Below are 19,398 nucleotides of genomic sequence, written 5' to 3'. Positions count from 1 at the left end.
TTATGGTGTGTGCCGTCCACAGGCGTCCGTCTGATCCCTCATGACACATTCATGATGACGGGGCTCATTCGGGAACATGTGTAGCGTTCACTACAATCACAGCAGTGACATCATGGCTCACTCTCTGAGTCTGGAGCAGAAGACGGCGTTTGCGTTCGTGGGCATGTTGCTGGTGTTTCTCGGGCTCTTGGTCATCAGGTGTTTCAGGATTCTGTTGGATCCGTACAGCAGTATGCCCTCATCCAGCTGGGGCGATGGACTCGAGGGTCTTGAGAAAGGGGCTTTTGAATACGCCCTGTCCTGAGAGAAGACGAGGCCACGCCCACCCACTCAAGTCACGCTGGATGTACGGCGACAAACCACACACTGTGAACGCCGACGTCTGGCCTGACCTCATGATTGTGTGCTTCAGAGTATGATGTCATAACATTTAGCCAACTAGCATCTCAGGGAAGAAAAGGCGAATGAAATCAAGATGACCGCCGTGTTTGGCATGAAGTCAACAGGGTCATTTAACCCGTTCGGTGTCAGTCCATGAGCTTTAACGGTTGAAAGCAGTTTATATTCTCTGAAGACATGTTGGCTTGATTGAACTTAGAGTTTTTAGAGCGTAGCTAGAGACAAGCTATTAAAGTTTAGGACAATCAGGACAGTGTTTCACTGATTGACGGATCAGAGCTTTCACGTGTTTCAGAAAGATTCATATCATTTATCTTCATGTGTTCAAGACCGATGAAGAACTTTACAGACTATAGACACAACACAAGAGACATCACTGCTGTGCACACAAAAATATCAAATGATGTGCATTAGAAAATAAGTACAATATCATACGATTTTGGTGTTTTAATAAATTAATAGACATTCTGTCATCATTTACTCGTTCCTCATGTCGTGTCAAACCTGTGCGAGTTTCTTTCTTCTTCAGAACGCAACAGAAGATATTTTGAAGAATGTCAAACAACACTGAACTCCAATGACTTACCACCGAGACATTTCTCCAAATATCTTCTACTGAAGAAAGCTTCACGTACAGATTTGAGAGAGAAGAAATTATGAGGAATCCTTGCGTGCTGTAGAGTTGGTCTCTGGTCTGTTTACTCAAATATCGTGGTTGTGAGAACGTATGGATGTGTGACGTCAGCTCATCTCATGTGTGTTTAGTGCTCTAAAACACTCACTGCATCCTCTGCATACGCTCTCACTGTGATGAAGGAAGGGTGTGTCACCATGACAACAGCATCCAGCTGGATACTAACAGTTCATCTGCAGTGTTCTAGTGCTGTCAATCTGCCTTACTGTTATTTCGTGCCTTCATTTAGCAGCGATAGATGATCTCCTGACAGAACCAAGCGCATGTGTGTGTGTGATGAAGATCACTGTTCTCTGTGCTTGTCTGATGAATGTGGATCTCTGTGATGGTTCTGCTGGAATAAAACTGAACTCTGAACTTGTGTGAATTTCTTTCATATAATCTGATGCTAAACACGATGTTCATGTCAGTATAATGAAGTGATTTCATATGGAGAGATGATTCTCTACACTACTGATCCAATGTTAACAATCACTTTCCTGAAATGACTTTTATGAATGTTTTGTTCTGAAGGCTGAATCTCCTGAATGCTTGAAAAATATAATGGTGTAAACATAATTTATAGAGCAAGATTGTATTGAAATATGATATTTTAAATAGTTGGATAAAATGAATGACTTAGACTGAATAATGAAGTCAAATCAGTCTGAGTTCAGAATAGACGTGAATTCTGTTTATCTCAGGATGAGACTTAAAGAAACTGCTGGATAAAATGACTAAAGAACATCTCTGCACATTCACTGAAGAACAGTTAATATCTGTATATTTCTTTTATGAACGAGTAAACCTTTAAACAGTAGAGTATATTCTTTAAATGAGAATCTGTTCATCATGTCACACAGCGCTCTTGGCCTGGATGAGACGGGCCTGTATCCATAGCAACTGCATTAAGCCTGTGTGCAGACGGTGATGTTCTACTGGTTGTGTCTGTCTCCATGGTGACGGCTGATTATAATGATATTGATGCCTACTGCTGCCAGACTGTCTAGAAACAGCGATCCCCTACCCCTAACCCAACCCCTAAACATACAGGAAACATTTAGCTTTTTTAGATTTACAAAATGATCGTTCTATACAACTTATAAGCTCTTGAGTCCGTGAGGACCTTGATTTTGCTCCTCACAGTCACACAGGTCCCCATGAGCTGGTGCGTATTCAGGATTAGATCCCCACTAACATACACAAACCAAGTCCACACATGCTTACACACACGCGTGCAGGTTATGTCATGTCATAATGCGGGGGGTAAATATCAGAGAGTCAGTACACTGAACACACATCTCATGTTTTAACAACAGCAGTTCACGAGGTCAAACCTCCAATCTGATAGCGATATATTTACCTCAGCGTTTAAACGTCATGAGAACAGCTGAAGGTCAGAGGTCAAAGGACCACGCCCACATCACACCTACAGAAAGCCCGAGCGGTGCTCAGCACACGACCTTTCCTATAAACCTCATCCAAGCGAAACATTTTCAAGGTCGCCTTTGGTTTTCTGGCTGATGTGATCAAAGCGTTTGACATTCCACAGTTCATGAGTTCACAGTGTGTTCACAGGTAATAAGGAAGTATTTCTGTAATGTGTCAAAAGAGCCCTGAGCAAGTTCCCATTACAGCTGGCTTTCCATTAACTTCATCATCATCATCATCATCATCATCACACGCTGACAATGTGTATTTCTCATGATGTGTGTGGATTTATGTCTCTCATCCAGACACACCGCAGCATCAAACAAACGTCCAGCCCGGACCTCAAAGTCCTAACCATCATGCAGCGCTCAAAACTGATCTCGCTCTTATTTTGTAATATTAATAACCGTGACCCGAGTCGTCTTTATCTGCTGTTATGAGTTTATGGCCTGTTAATTTTTAAACACTTTGATGAATCAAGGACGTCCCCCCAGCACAACACCACCGTCAGGTGTATTTCGGTGCATCCACAGACAAACCAATGGGCTTTCGGCTGTGAACTCCAGCCGACTATAAAGAGTCACACATTCACATTCACACAACATTCATCCGTCACTTGAAGTGATTGACTCACAGATGGAGAATCCAGCATTTGACAGATCTAAAGATGATCCTCCACAGTATGAGGAGACGTCATTCTCCAGTAATGGCTTCAGGAATGGTGACCATCGGCCCGTCCGTCCATCTGTGGTCAGCACGTTTGGTCATGACACTTTGGATCGGGTGCCTAATATCGACTTCTATCGTAACGCGGCGAGCATCAGCGGACACAGAGCTGTGAGACCGTCTCTACAGGAGCTTCATGATGTCTTTCACAAGGTCAGTCCAACTCTACAACACACACAACACATAACACATCTCTGAATGAAAATGAACCTTTTCCGTTTTTCCGTTTTTCTTGAAAATACAACCGATTCAAACCTCCAAAAACTCCAGAGATAAAGAGCTGAACTTTGATCGGGAAAAAACATACATATGATAACAATATACTAATACAACAATTCTTAAATCATTGACATTAGTTTTCTAGAGAATTGTGTTCAAGTTTATTATTTTAAATTGGAAGCAGGTTTATTGATGGATGAAGCTCATACTTTCATCTGTTGTTTCCCATTTCTGCTGACTTTACTTTAAAACAGAAATCAGACATGAGCAGATGTGTTTAGTATCATTCCAGCACATGTGTTGTTGGTTTAATGAATGTTTTGTCTTATTCACGTTCATGGGAAATAACTGAAACGTTGAATCAGAATAACCTCCAGCCGTGAGTTTATGATCTTCTGTAGATATCCTTCATAAACACAATCATTTATGTAAACACAAGCGCTATCACAACATACGATACACCTTCACCTTCATATATCCTTCTGCAAGAAATCACAAATCAAAAACAACAAATTCAACTTTTATGATCTTACGTTTGCTCAGAAGCGCATGAAAAACAGTCATCTTCATGCAGTCCAGGTCATAATGTGCACAGAACGTTCATTTACGTTTCAATTTTGTCATTTATTTCCACAACGTCACTTTGGCTACAACATCTGTTGTTTTTAAATGTGCTTTATAAAGGAATTAACTAATTTTAAATGCTTTGATTGTTTGATAAGCGGACGTTAAAATGTAAAAAGATTCTCATCATTGTCAATCGTTCATGTTTGTTTGAATTAGTCCTAAAATGTCTTGATGTTCTCCGTCAGAACGCAGGCCTTGTGGATCAGAGCGTGGGTGAGAGCAGCGAGGTGTGCGACAGCTCTACGTTGGGCGACGTGGAGTCCATCGTCCCGCTGGAAAAGAACGAAAGCGGTCTAGTTAAGTTTGGCTGGATCAAAGGAGTTCTGGTGAGCAGAAATAACAACCTACCGTGTTATCACAGAGAGAGTCGATAAGCAGCACGTCCGGTGTGAAGATGATCTTAAACAGGGCTGTATAAATGGGTGCGTTTGAATAACTCTGTCGTGTGTTCAGGTGAGATGTATGCTGAATATCTGGGGTGTGATGCTCTTCATTCGTCTCTCGTGGGTCTTTGGACAAGCAGGGATCGGTGAGATTCACCGCCGTGACCTTCAACACACACGTGTGCACAAACACACACTATAAACTCCGTTGTGAGATCTCTGGAGACTCGGCCTGTGGTGTAGTTGTGTGCTAGTGTTGAAGGTCATTGGTCACATGATTTATGGTGCAGAACTAATGGCCGATCAGACGTCTGAGTTTCTGCGAAAATTGCGTGAGGTTCAGTTCCAGTCAGACGCCTTCAGCTCCATCACAGAACACGTTCCAGCTCAAACACGGCCGCAGGCCCTCCACACTCCTGAACACACACACAACATCACAGTAAAACACACAACAGTTACACACTTATTTCATTTCCAGATACTGCTCCTTTAAGCTAAGTTTTGGTGAAGATGTGATCACATGACGCACATTGAAGTGTGTGTGTGTGTGTGTTTCAGGACTGGGAATAGTGGTGGTTTTGCTGAGTATGGTTGTGACCAGCACCACCTGTCTGTCAATGTCAGCGATCTGTACCAATGGTGTTGTGAGAGGAGGTAAAGACACACAACACACACACACACACACACACACACACACAGAGAGACAGGTCTGATGGGTGTGTGTGTGTGTCGCAGGTGGAGCGTATTACCTGATCTCTCGCAGTCTGGGCCCTGAGTTCGGAGGATCCATCGGTCTGATCTTTGCCTTCGCTAACGCTGTTGCCGTGGCGATGTATGTGGTGGGCTTTGCTGAAACGGTGGTGGATCTGCTGAAGGTAGAGACTCTTGACGTTGTGATGAATGTGTCTGTTGGTTGTTTCAGCGTTGACTGTAGGTTGTAATGTTCATGTTGGTGTGCAGGAGAACGACGCGCTCATCCTTGATCCGATGAATGACATCAGAATCATCGGGTGTATAACTGTTGTCCTGCTGCTGGGCATCTCTGTCGCCGGCATGGAATGGGAGGCCAAGGTAAGATCACTGAAGCATGCTGGGATTGACTTTCTCCTAGCACTGTATAAGAAAACCTCTCTCTCTCTCTTCTGTGTGTGTGTGTGTGTTTAGGCTCAGGTCCTGCTGTTGGTGATCTTGCTGTTGGCTATTGCTGATGTGTTTATTGGAACAGTGATTCCCTCCACACAGGACAAGCGTTCTAAAGGCTTCTTCAACTATCGAGGTGACATGTTTAAACAAATGTATATTTTTCTCTTACATACAGATTGTTTGTTATTTGAAGATGACAGGATTGATTTCTTTATATGAAGTGATGTGATCTCAGTCTTTCATGAGTCTAGAATCATCTGCAGACTGAAAATGACCCAAAACTCAATAAAACAAGTGATTTTGTTCTCACGTTTCTCTGCTCCAGAATCCATTGCAAAGGAAAACTTTATTCCAGACTTCCGGGATGGAGAAACGTTCTTCTCGGTTTTTGCCATTTTTTTCCCAGCAGCCACTGGAATTTTGGCCGGAGCGAATATCTCTGGTGATCTGAGAGTAAGAAGATGTGAATCTGAAATGTAAATAAAGCAGACAGTGTTTGATTTGTGTCGATGTGACACACGTGATGTGTGTGTGTGTGTAGGACCCTCAGGCCGCTCTTCCCAAGGGAACCCTGCTGGCCATCTTCATCACAGGAGTTACGTACCTCGGCATCGCTCTGTGTGTTTGTGAGTCCTGACCGTCAACACTTACACAACAGATTACAATTCTACACACACACACACCTGCATTTATAAAACAATAAACTCGTGACTGAGCGTAAACACACTTTTACTTATGTTAATAAATATCTCTCTCTGTCGCTGCAGCTGTCACGGTCGTACGAGATGCGACTGGTAACCGTAACGACACAATCAAACCTGGAGTGAGTTGCAACTTCTCTTCAGCGTGTGAACTCGGCTATGACTTCTCAATCTGTCAAACCACCAAATGCAACTACGGCCTCATGAACAACTTTCAGGTGACACACACACACACACACACATACACACATACACACGCAAAGAGTCAGAAATGTGTCTGTCATGAGAGTTTGAGAAGAGACGTCAACAGTGTGTCAAACTGAGCTCAGATTTCTCTCGTCTGCAATCAAAATATTATTGAAGATCTCAATATGAACTCAAACATTTCTCATCACATCCAGATTATTTCACCTCTACAATCTACATTAATTTCCAACATTCGGTTTAATTTCTCATGAGCAATTTAAACACGACTGAGAAGTCAAGTTGAATCTCCGAGCTCTGAATGAGACGCATCTGAGACTCATAATCATCAATCAAGTGTCAGAGAATGTTGTGTAACACGTGTGTGTGTGTAGGTCATGACTCTGGTGTCTGGATTTGGACCTCTCATCACAGCCGGAACGTTCTCGGCCACCCTCTCTTCTGCTCTGGCGTCTCTCGTGAGCGCTCCTAAAGTCTTCCAGGTGAGTCAACCTTCAAAAACATAACAAGCAATAAAAGATGAAACGTCCAGTCATGTGAAACATTGTAAATAATCCTTTTACACGTGATGTGGATGAAATCTTTGATTTGACTCAAACAGGCTCTGTGTAAAGACAACATCTACACAGCTCTCAAGTTCTTCGCCAAAGGTTACGGGAAAAACAACGAGCCAATCAGAGGATACGTCCTGACCTTCTTTATCGCTGTGGCCTTCATCCTCATTGGTAAAGAGAAGATGATGATTCACAGGAAGTGTTGTGAGGATGAGAATGATGATGTTTCACTCATGACCTTTGATGTGTTTTCAGCTGAACTCAACACCATCGCACCCATCATCTCAAACTTCTTTCTGGCCTCATACGCTCTCATCAACTTCTCCTGTTTCCACGCATCATACGCCAAATCTCCAGGTCCACACGCACACACGCACGCGCACACACACACAGTGATGGTCAGGGGTGTGTGTGTTAAAGACTGTTGTTGTTGTTGTTATTGTTGTGTGCAGGTTGGAGGCCGGCGTATAAATATTATAACATGTGGTTGTCTCTGTTCGGTGCTGTTCTCTGTTGTGCGGTCATGTTTGTTATAAACTGGTGGGCAGCCCTTCTCACTTACGGCATCGAGTTATTTCTCTATATTTATGTCACGGTGAAGAAACCCGGTAAGAACCCAAACATGAGTTCACACAACTGCAAACATCAAACACACATTCAATACGACACACTTTTGTTTAATTGGAGTTTTAATATATTTTTTGTATAAAAATGTCTGTGTATATTCAGTTTTGATGTTCATTTTAGTTTTTGTGCATTATTTTCTCCAGTAAATTATTTTAGTGGCTAAACTTACACTTTTTCATTTCATGACAATGACGAGAGATGTTTGCTGATGATAGTTATTGTGGTGTGGAACACATGAGTTTGTGTGTCCCGAGCGTCATGATGAAGACTTGATTTGTTTGTTTTTCTGTCAGATGTGAACTGGGGTTCATCCACTCAAGCTGTGACGTTTGTTAAAGCCGTGGACAACGCTTTGACTTTATTACGTGTGGACGATCACATTAAAAACTTCAGGTGACACACGGCAGATGAACAGTGAATGATCTGATGTGTAGATGAGGTTGTAAAGCGTGTGTGTGTGTTGTAGACCTCAGTTTTTGGTGTTGACCGGATGTCCCAGAAGCAGACCGGCTCTTCTGGACATGGCTCATTCATTCACTAAAAACTACGGCTTGTGTTTGACGTGCGAGGTGTTTGTGGTGAGTCTCAAATATTTGACACTAAATCTAAAGAACAGATGCTTGAAGTCTGTCTATTGCAGTGTGATATTTTATTAGCGGTCAGTTCAATGGTTATAATGATGCTCCTGGACAAAAAAAAAAGTGTTTGTTTGTGTGTGTGTGTGGTCTTGGTTTGTATGTGTTAGTGGGGACCTAAACCTGAATACACACCAGCTCATGGGGGGACTCATTGTGTGGACCAAAACTGATGTCCTTACGGGCTCAAGAGCTTATTAACTGTACAGAACGATCATTTTTAAAATCTAAAAATGCAAAAAGTTTTCTAGGATCTTTATGTTTAGGGGATAAATACAGTATACAACTCATTACGCCAATGGACTGTCCCCACGGAGATAGTAAATGCGTGTGTTTGTGTTTCAGGGTCCCCGTGACAAGAGTTCGGCTGAAATCAATAGTGCTGTTCAGATAAATCAGCTGTGGCTCAATAAACAGAAGCGTAAAGCGTTTTACACGGCGTTAGCTCGAGAGAGCCTGAGAGAAGGAGCAGAAACTCTACTGCAGGTCACACACTTGACATCTCTCTACACACACTCACTGACATCTCCTAACTCTCTTAACACACATGTGTGTGTGTGTGTGTGTGTAGGCATCAGGTCTCGGCAGAATGAAGCCAAACACAGTGATGTTGGGATTTAAACGTGACTGGAGAACATCGAAACATCAGGAGGTTCAGAGTTATGTGGGAATTCTGCAGTAAGTTTACTGTAGAAAATACAACTTCAAATTGTTCTCCTGACAAAGATAATAAAGTAACTTGAACTAAGTTTTTAGTAGAAGAAGAAGAAGCATTATATTGAGTAAACTGATCAAAATGAGTCTAAATGTGGTACCAACCAAGATTCTTTTGTTGACTGGGATCAACAAAACTGTGATATCTAAGTGACTGTGATATCTAAGTGATTGTCCAAAGCGCGTCAAGAAGTTTCACCAACTCGCCAAACTGTGTAATGTGTGAAAGTTCCCAGCATGCATTGCAGAAATGTCAATTTGAGGTTTAAATGATTAAAAGGATTGCTATTTTAGTGTTTGCTGGATATGTTTTTTTGTTTGTGTTGTCATTGTAAGTTATCTTTATTATTCAGAGTTCCTTTTTTAACTAAATGATGTTTAATGATTGTTAGCATGTTGAGGTGTGAAGTGAATGACGCAGTGACGACACTACTAAAGTGTTTAAAACACAAACAGCTTATCAGATACTGAAGTAGAGTTTGTATATAATAATAGAACAATGATATATTAACGTTAAATAAAACATATTCTTTAGAGTTGGGTCAACTACGTCCATAATTGAGTGAACTCAGAAATGTGACTGTTGCATATTTACTGTATTTGAAGTTGGTTCAACTAGTTTTTTTCAATTGACAGTCAAGTCAACTTTTCATTTCTTACAATGTTTCTTTTTAAACACACAACCACACTCACCCGTCTTCTCCTTAAACACACGCATGTTTCTCTGTTCCTCGCAGTGACGCGTTTGATTTCGAGAACGGGACGGTGATTCTGAGAATAAATCAAGGGTTGGACATCTCACACATTCTGAAAGCAGAAGGTAAGAGGTGAAACACTGAATTCCTCATTTCACAATTCATCTGTGTGTTTATTCACAGTGGATTAATAAATCAATCACAGCCGATAAGAACTCAACTCTGAACCTTCTTCTGATAACATTCATCTCAGATATCACAGCGTGTTCATGATAACATGTTCCATCATCACACACATTCAAAGATTCCAAAGTTTACATCAAACTGAATGTTGTGATGTTGTGTAACCGTCAGAGGAGATGGAGCGGATGATCATGGAGCAGCAGGGGCTGGAGATGGAGGAGAACGACTTTCAGCCTCAGGGTAGAAACTGGTTCTTCAAGAGGTCCAAAAAAGCCTCCAGAACAGAGCTGACGAACACAGGTAGAAGAGAAGGTCAAGAGAAGATTTCTGTGCTCCAGACTTTATTCAAGTCTTTCTATAATCTAACAGCGTCTGTAATGTCACACACACACATATGTGAAGGTTTTCAATCACAGAATGACAGATCTCTGTTTCTGATCAACTTAACCTTCAAAGTTCAAAGAAATCGTACGGTTTCACATCATTTTCTTCTGTTTTTCAGTTTCTCTGGATGTTCCTCAAGCGTCCGATCTGGCAAAGATGAACCAGCGTCTGGTGGAGGCCAGCAGTCAGTTCAAGAAGAAACAAGACAAAGGAACGATAGATGTCTGGTGGCTGTTTGATGACGGAGGTGAAAGAAAATCATCATGACACTCACATCATCTTGTGTTGTGTTGTGTTGTGTTGTGTTGTGTTGACTTTGACGTTGTGTTGATGTTATTCTGCAGGTCTGACGCTTCTGCTGCCTCACATTCTCACCACACGCAAGAAATGGAGGAACTGTAAACTCAGAATCTTCATCGCCGGACAGTCTGAGCGGATCGAACGGGACAAAGAAGAGTGAGATTACACACAAACACAAACATGAAGCATATTTATAAGTGTGTCCAAACTCAAATAGAGCTGGGAATCTATTCCGAAAAGAGCCGATTCCACGATTCCAAGCCGTTGAGAATTGGGAGGCGATTCTTCATCGAGAGGCAAAGCCTTCATAAGCACAAGCCCCACCTCTTAGCTGATGTCATCGGTCAGCTAAATCACATTAGTTTCTGGTCTAAAACACTACAGACTTCAGAACAAAGTGTCTAGTCTAGAGCTGTGGAATGACATACAATAGTCTGCATCCATAAATGCAAAAGCTTTGTTTCCACACACAGTGCACAATATGCACACATGTAACAGATCATATAAGCACGTTTGCTTTTCAGAGGGACTGTAAACGGAGCGTCTTCTCTTAGTCTCTACCGATGAGCTCAGTATGTGCGTGAAGGGAATTACATATTACATAACACAGCACAGCACAGCACTGAACAGCACAACACAGCACTGCACTGCACTGCACTGCACTGCACTGCACAGCACAGCACAGCACAGGACAGCACAGCACAGCACAACACAGCACAGCACAGCACAGCACTGCACAACACAACACAGCACTGAACAGCACAACACAACACAGCACAACACAGCACAGCACAGCACTGCACAACACAACACAGCACTGAACAGCACAACACAACACAGCACAACACAGCACAGCACAGCACAACACAGCACAGCACAGCACAGCACAGCACTGCACAGCACAGCACTGCACAACACAACACAGCACTGAACAGCACAACACAACACAGCACAACACAGCACAGCACAACACAGCACAGCACAGCACAGCACAGCACAGCACAGCACAGCACAACACTGCTCTGCACAACACAGCACAGCACAGCACTGCACAACACAGCACAGCACAGCACAGCACAACACTGCACAACACAACACAGCACTGAACAGCACAACACAGCACAGCACAGCACAACACTGCTCTGCACAACACAGCACAGCACAGCACAGCACTGCACAACACAACACAGCACTGAACAGCACAACACAGCACAGCACAGCACAGCACAGCACTGCTCTGCACAATACAACACAGCACAGCACTGCACTGTACAGCACAACACAACACAGCACTGCACAACACTGCACTGCACAGCACAGCACTGCACAACACAGCACAGCACAGCACAGCACAGCACAGCACAGCACAGCACAGCACTGAACAGCACAACACAGCACAACACAGCACAGCACAGCACAGCACTGCACAGCACAACACAGCACAGCACAACACTGCTCTGCACAACACAGCACAGCACAGCACAGCACTGCACAACACAACACAGCACTGAACAGCACAACACAGCACAGCACAGCACAACACTGCTCTGCACAACACAGCACAGCACAGCACAGCACAGCACAGCACTGCACAACACAGCACAGCACAGCACAGCACAGCACAGCACTGCTCTGCACAATACAACACAGCACAGCACTGCACTGTACAGCACAACACAACACAGCACTGCACAACACTGCACTGCACAGCACTGCACAACACAGCACAGCACAACACAGCTAAGCACAGCACACCACTGCACAACACAACACAGCACTGAACAGCACAACACAGCACAGCACAACACTGCTCTGCACAACACAGCACTGCACAGCACTGCACTGCACAACACAGCACAGCACAGCACAACACAGCACAGCACAGCACAGCACAGCACAGCACAGCACAGCTCTACACAACACAGCACTGCATTGCACTGCACTGCACAGCACAGCACAACACAACACAGCACTGCACAGCACAACACTGCTCTGCACAGCACAACACAGCACAACACAGCACAGCACAGCACAACACAGCACAACACAGCACAGCACAGCACAGCACAACACAGCACAGCACAACACTGCTCTGCACAGCACAGCACTGCACAGCACAGCACAGCACTGCTCTACACAACACAACACAGCACTGCACTGCACTGCACAGCACAACACAGCACTGCACAGCACAACACTGCTCTGCACAGCACAGCACAGCACTGCACAACACAACACAGCACAGCACAGCACAGCACAGCACTGCTCTGCACAACACAGCACTGCTCTGCACAACACAACACAGCACAGCACTGCTCTGCACAACACAGCACTGCACTGCACAGCACAGCACAGCACTGCACAACACGGCACAGCACTGCACTGCACTGCACTGCACTGCACAACACAGCACAGCACAGCACAGCACTTCACTGCACAGCACAGCACAACACAACACAACACAACACAACACAGAACAGCACAACACAGCACTGCACAACACAACACAGCACAGCACTGAACAGTACAGCACAACACAACACAAGATCAGATAAGATCAAATCTGCTTCTAATCAAAAGAAAAGTCGACTACTAACCGATGTGTCGTGTTATGATTTGTCTGTCAGAATGCAGATGATGCTCAAGAAGTTCAGGATCAAATGTGATGACTTCAAAGTGATATCAGATATGAACATCAGGCCCAGCGCAGAGAGGTACAACACACACAAACACACACACACACACACACAACCTCACTTCATTCACTGTGTTATTCACTCTGTGTGTGTGTATTAGCTGGAAAGCGTTCAATGACATGATCGAGCCGTTCCGGATGCACGAGGGATCAAAAGAGACGACACAGGAGGAAGCTTTGAGGAAAGAGCATCCATGGAAGATCACAGACACTGAACTCGATGCCTTTGAGGAAAAGGTACAACACAATTAGAATGACATCATCATACAATATAATATTGTCACATGTTGAGCATGATCGTATAACACATTCATGCAAACCAATCCACAGACAATCCTGCAGGTGCGATTGAATGAACTTCTCCAGGAGAGCTCTCGAGCCGCTAAACTCATCGTGCTGTAAGTCACCTACTTCGTCTCGTCTAGTCTCTTCTCTTCTCTTCTCTTCTCTTCTCTTCTCTTTTAATCCTAAACTGTTCTGTGATGATGATGACGTGTGTGTGTGTGTGTGTGTGTGTGTGTATGTCAGGAGTCTGCCCATCGCTCGTAAAGGTTCAGTGTCTGATCATCTGTATATGGCCTGGCTGGACGCGCTCACAAAGAATCTTCCACCGACCGTCCTGATCCGTGGAAACCACCAGAGCGTCTTGACATTCTACTCCTGAAGCTGTTCAACAGAAACATCACACACACACTTTTTACATATAAAAACACATTTTATATTGTGCTGTCTCGAGTACACTAGTGTTGCTTTGCTTTGATTGCTCATATATATATATATATATTCTGCTCTCTAGTGGAAGTGTGTAGCTATAGCAACAATTACATTAGATTTCTGCACAAAGTGCAATAAAGTGTGAAATGATTCAGAATGATCAATTATTCAGTTATTCTGATGTAAATATATTCATGCTTCATAACGATGTTTTCTTGACAACCTGTTTATATTTCTGCAGTACTTGAAAATATTGTGTGAGATATTTCACTCTGAATTCAAGAATATTAAAGTTTTATTTATGATTATTTATCAGTAATTAATAAAGACATTTTAAAACTTCTCACATGTATTTTCTTAACACAGTATATACAGTATAACACAGTACTATATAGCGTTTATGGGAAGAACAAATAGGTTTATGTTATAAAATTGTCTCTTGAATTTGGTAAAGAAGGACACACGATTGTTTGACCATTAGTGACATCATCATGATAATGAGGCTCACGCGCGCACATATGCAATAATCGGTTATCAAAGCCTCATAAACACACACCAAAAATGTTTGTTTTTTATTTGACAAGCAAGTACAGACCCGTGACTGTGAGCTTTAACTGAAGTCTCGGTTCATTATCGTCACTTCTGATGTGAATCGTGCAGTTCGTGTGATGTCCGGCAGGTGGCGGTAACGCGCGTGAGCTCGAGCGTAACGAGGCGAAGAAGAGATTGAGCTCGCGCATCCTCCACATAACAACACGCTGGTGTTTATAAAGATGATAAAGAGTCGCGTGTGTGGTGTTTTTCTCGCTTATGTCTGCGGTGTTAACGGACGCAGCGCTGCAGGTCAGAGTCACACAAATATAAACTCTCACAGTGAATAACCTGCTGCTGTTGTGACGGAGGATATTTACATCATTATCTGTATTTTATCCGCATGTTATATGTGTGGCGTAACCGCAACTAAAGCTGAACGGTAACGGTGTGTTTATCCACAGAAGTACTTTAATAACTGATATTTCATGCCATATTTGACGTTTATTTTTGTTAATTAGACTGACTAACGTTTACAGTATGAAAGAACAATCGCGTATTGTAACTTATATATAGAAACATTTATATTTAAATTATTACTTGACCTTTTTGTGACGTATGGTGGTCAGACTGGATATACGTCATCGCTCAATGACTTTGTGTGATTGGCTTAAGAATGTGCCGCCAATTTCATTCATTCGAGCGCGCGCTCTTCTCCGCACAGTGTTCGTGTAGTTGTGCTCGTGTAGTTGTGCTCGTGTAGTTGTGCTCGTGTAGTTATAATGCCGTGTTGTGAAGTCGCAGAGGCCGTTTCTCCACAGAAGAGAAGCAGGAGTCACGCAAGTGGAGAAAACTCGGTGTTGAAATTCGCCAAACTGACGGAGAACGCCACGAGACCGAGCCGAGGATCAAACCGAGCCGCCGGATACGATCTGTACAGGTCACACACACACACACACACACACACACTAACACACACACACACACATCGATTAAACTACACTGTAGTGCATGTTGTGTTGTGACCTGTGTGTGTGTGTGTTACAGCGCTTATGATTACAGTGTTGGATCGATGGATAAAGTTCTGGTGAAGACCGATATTCAGATCGCGGTTCCTCATGGTTATTACGGCAGAGTCGGTGAGTGTCGCATTAACACTGAATGAGTGTAGATGTTTAGTTCTATAATAACTCCACTGATGGTGTTTGTGTTGTTTTGTTGTGTAGATGTTTAGTTCTATAATAACTCCACTGATGGTGTTTGTGTTGTTTTGTTGTGTAGATGTTTAGTTCTATAATAACTCCACTGATGGTGTTTGTGTTGTTTTGTTGTGTAGATGTTTAGTTCTATAATAACTCCACTGATGGTGTTTGTGTTGTTTTGTTGTGTAGATGTTTAGTTCTATAATAACTCCACTGATGGTGTTTTGTTGTGTAGATGTTTAGTTCTATAATAACTCCACTGATGGTGTTTGTGTTGTGTAGATGTTTAGTTCTATAATAACTCCACTGATGGTGTTTGTGTTGTTTTGTTGTGTAGATGTTTAGTTCTATAATAACTCCACTGATGGTGTTTGTGTTGTTTTGTTGTGTAGATGTTTAGTTCTATAATAACTCCACTGATGGTGTTTGTGTTGTTTTGTTGTGTAGATGTTTAGTTCTATAATAACTCCACTGATGGTGTTTTGTTGTGTAGATGTTTAGTTCTATAATAACTCCACTGATGGTGTTTGTGTTGTGTAGATGTTTAGTTCTATAATAACTCCACTGATGGTGTTTGTGTTGTTTTGTTGTGTAGATGTTTAGTTCTATAATAACTCCACTGATGGTGTTTGTGTTGTTTTGTTGTGTAGATGTTTAGTTCTATAATAACTCCACTGATGGTGTTTTGTTGTGTAGATGTTTAGTTCTATAATAACTCCACTGATGGTGTTTGTGTTGTGTAGATGTTTAGTTCTATAATAACTCCACTGATGGTGTTTGTGTTGTTTTGTTGTGTAGATGTTTAGTTCTATAATAACTCCACTGATGGTGTTTGTGTTGTTTTGTTGTGTAGATGTTTAGTTCTATAATAACTCCACTGATGGTGTTTGTGTTGTTTTGTTGTGTAGATGTTTAGTTCTATAATAACTCCACTGATGGTGTTTGTGTTGTGTAGATGTTTAGTTCTATAATAACTCCACTGATGGTGTTTGTGTTGTTTTGTTGTGTAGATGTTTAGTTCTATAATAACTCCACTGATGGTGTTTTGTTGTGTAGATGTTTAGTTCTATAATAACTCCACTGATGGTGTTTGTGTTGTTTTGTTGTGTAGATGTTTAGTTCTATAATAACTCCACTGATGGTGTTTGTGTTGTTTTGTTGTGTAGATGTTTAGTTCTATAATAACTCCACTGATGGTGTTTGTGTTGTAGCTCCTCGCTCTGGTTTGGCTGTGAAAAACTTCATTGATGTGGGAGGTGAGTGTGTTTCACGAGTGATCATCATAAGTGTGTGTGTGTGTTTGTGTGTTGTTAACGTGTGTGTGTGTTCCAGCTGGTGTTGTGGATGAGGATTACAGAGGGAATCTGGGAGTTGTGCTGTTTAACTTTGGTAAAGAGACTTTTGAAGGTGAGATTTCATGTGTAAGATCTGCACAACATCACAGTCATTCATCACATCACTAACTGCAGTGTATGTTACATATGAAGAGTTTGGTTCTAAAATAACAACTTTAGTATTTTGCATTACCATCAAACTGCAGGTAGTTTGTTTGAATTTAAGCTATAATATCTAAAACACAGCTAAACATGATTTATCTCATTTTGGAACCCAATGGTTGGTATTTAGCTTCAGTACATTATTAATAATACTTCTGATTCTTGTCTAAAGCTTCACCTCACAGGAGACGGATGGGTTCTGACTCTGTTTTGTGTTTGTAGTGAAGAAAGGAGATCGTATCGCTCAGCTCATCTGTGAGAGAATCTGTTACCCGGAGCTGCTGGAGTTACAGGTGATGGCTCTTCTTCTTCTTCCTTCATCTGTCAAGAGCATCATCATCACCGTGAGCGTAAGAATCATCTCAAACTCAACTTAAATTGTGTATGTTTATCATTTCAGACACTGGATGATACTGAGAGAGGTGCAGGCGGTTTCGGCTCTACTGGCACAAACTGAAACCAATCGTATCTCTGTGTGTGTGCTACAATTATTGTGTTTGTGAGAAGTCTGTTCAATCAACTAGATGTAAATATCTTGTGATTAAAATGCTTGTTCTTCATGAATGATTTGAGATGAATCTGTTATGTTACGTTTGACAATTGTTCATTCAAACACTTTCATGTCAACAAGAGTAACTGTGCCATCAGGTGGCGCTACAGGACAAGAGATTTTAAATGTTTCACATGATGATCGTGAGCTGAATTCTAAGCACATGAAGATCAGATAAGAGCCACAACTTTTATTCTGTTTTCCTTCTGATGATGTTTCTCTTCAGTGACACAACATTACTTTTGAAGGAGAGCAGATCACTTCATTGTTTTAATATATCAAACATGTCTACTTTTATATTCTTCCAGATAAAGTACTGTGGTAATACCTCAAAGAAAACACTACAACCAGTGGAGTCCATGCACTAACCTCTCAGTATCTGAACGCTGACATGTGACGTCATGATGTGTCTGCGAAACATACTGATCAAACATCATGCCCTGTTGTGAAAGACACGTCAAGAGAAGAGAAACCAAAACATGTGATTTTATTGTGAATTTACAACTAAACCCCCACAAATCTGAGCACACAACAGAATGATGGACTTTGACACGGCACACGTGTTCACACGCATGACGACGCAGCTGTGTGTGCGTCAGTAAGATGTCAGTGCATGGGTTTTCAGTCACAGAATGTGTATAAACACGGTTTAAGTAGTTGGTCATTATAATAAGCACCATTACAAACCCTTCCTTCCAGGGCTCCTATAGTTTACAAATGCTTTTGGAGAGTAAAAAGTGACACGGTTACAGTATAGACACACTTAAATTACATGTGGAATAGTTGGCAGGAGAGAAGAGAAAGGCTAGCGCGCAGTGGACGTGGGCCGAGGTGCATTTCATGATTATTACAGTGCATTCATCTCATAACTAGCACCAGTTAAATACATCAGACCGTGCAGAGGAGAGTCCAGCGTCCTGAAGCTGCGTCTGTCTGGGGTTCCCACATCACCGAGACACCAAGTTATTCTTCCACTAGTATGATACTGATGTTGGTGAGTGCAATGCAGATGTAATGATATAATTCACGAGTGTGGGAACCCTGCTGAACGCTCAACCTCCTGTTCGCTCAGCGTATCAGCAGACGCGCAGCTTCCTGTCCGTTCAGACTTCCACAGTGGATTAATATATTTTCTGAGCTTGAAGGCGTACGAGTGTATTTGGACTCTAAGCGTGTGTGATACAGTTTGTGTTGTCTTTGTGACAGGCTGTCTGGTATCGGCCAATCAGTGCAGGAGAATCTGAACTTTCATGAGCAGAGCGTCTCCCAGCTGCCCACTGAGGTAGTCTCTATCCCGCTGCTCGTCCAGCTGGCTCTGTTCTTTCCTGCTGTACAGAGGAACGCTGCGGATCTGTAAATAATACGCTCCCGGCTGGATGGATTTCTTCTTGGATACGTGCAAGTAGCTGATGCCCTCTTTCTGGTTGATTTTAAAAAGGCCGTTGTCGTTGCCGTACTCGATGGTGTAGCGGACGTGGTTTGTGAGAGTGGAGAGCGCTGGGAGGAAGTCCATGATGTGATCTTGACTTTTTAGTGTGCTAATGTTCAAGTTGAATTGTAGAGTGTCATCGACGTCCACACTGTCGAGACTGACCGACTCAGAGTCATTCTG

At 42.6% G+C, this 19,398-nt stretch overlaps 3 protein-coding genes across 6 annotated transcripts in view; 2 read left to right on the top strand and 1 right to left on the bottom strand.

Annotated features, from left to right (window-relative positions):
• The first annotated feature begins 3,032 nt into the window (after positions 1-3,032).
• Positions 3,033-14,350, top strand: slc12a1 (solute carrier family 12 member 1). The gene is made up of 26 exons (XM_079465417.1): positions 3,033-3,382; positions 4,261-4,401; positions 4,529-4,604; positions 5,017-5,112; positions 5,194-5,333; positions 5,419-5,529; positions 5,623-5,734; positions 5,927-6,054; positions 6,143-6,227; positions 6,369-6,520; positions 6,881-6,988; positions 7,108-7,231; positions 7,316-7,417; positions 7,513-7,668; positions 7,981-8,080; positions 8,154-8,265; positions 8,668-8,808; positions 8,894-9,000; positions 9,774-9,856; positions 10,086-10,214; positions 10,417-10,545; positions 10,643-10,754; positions 13,226-13,312; positions 13,395-13,530; positions 13,624-13,691; positions 13,822-14,350. Exons 1-26 carry the CDS (start codon positions 3,140-3,142, stop codon positions 13,955-13,957), a joined length of 3,114 nt encoding a protein of 1,037 aa, XP_079321543.1. The 5' UTR covers positions 3,033-3,139; the 3' UTR covers positions 13,958-14,350.
• Positions 14,351-14,606: 256 nt separating this feature from the next.
• Positions 14,607-18,145, top strand: dut (deoxyuridine triphosphatase). Of its 3 annotated transcripts, none has more exons than XM_079466245.1 (7): positions 14,607-14,850; positions 15,337-15,478; positions 15,586-15,677; positions 16,952-16,996; positions 17,073-17,147; positions 17,459-17,529; positions 17,637-17,798. In XM_079466245.1, exons 1-7 carry the CDS (start codon positions 14,781-14,783, stop codon positions 17,691-17,693), a joined length of 552 nt encoding a protein of 183 aa, XP_079322371.1. In that variant the 5' UTR covers positions 14,607-14,780; the 3' UTR covers positions 17,694-17,798. The 3 variants fall into 3 exon arrangements, with proteins under 3 accessions (XP_079322371.1, XP_079322373.1, XP_079322372.1); XM_079466247.1 differs by having other exon boundaries at positions 14,651-14,850; positions 15,360-15,478; positions 17,637-18,145; XM_079466246.1 differs by having other exon boundaries at positions 14,675-14,850; positions 15,343-15,478.
• Positions 18,146-18,256: 111 nt separating this feature from the next.
• Positions 18,257-19,398, bottom strand: part of fbn1 (fibrillin 1) — a 47,653-nt gene continuing 46,511 nt past the window's right edge. For both annotated transcript variants that reach the window (XM_079466243.1, XM_079466244.1), the window contains one exon: positions 18,257-19,395. In XM_079466243.1, the coding sequence (XP_079322369.1) occupies positions 19,012-19,395 (384 nt within the window). In that variant the 3' untranslated portion in view covers positions 18,257-19,011. The remainder of the gene's footprint in view (positions 19,396-19,398) is intronic.

The sequence above is a fragment of the Barbatula barbatula genome, assembly GCF_947034865.1.
Source record: "Barbatula barbatula genome assembly, chromosome: 10".
Lineage (NCBI taxonomy): Eukaryota > Metazoa > Chordata > Actinopteri > Cypriniformes > Nemacheilidae > Barbatula > Barbatula barbatula.
The sequence above is the reverse complement of the archived record's forward strand: the minus strand, read 5'-3'. Positions and strand labels throughout refer to the sequence as shown.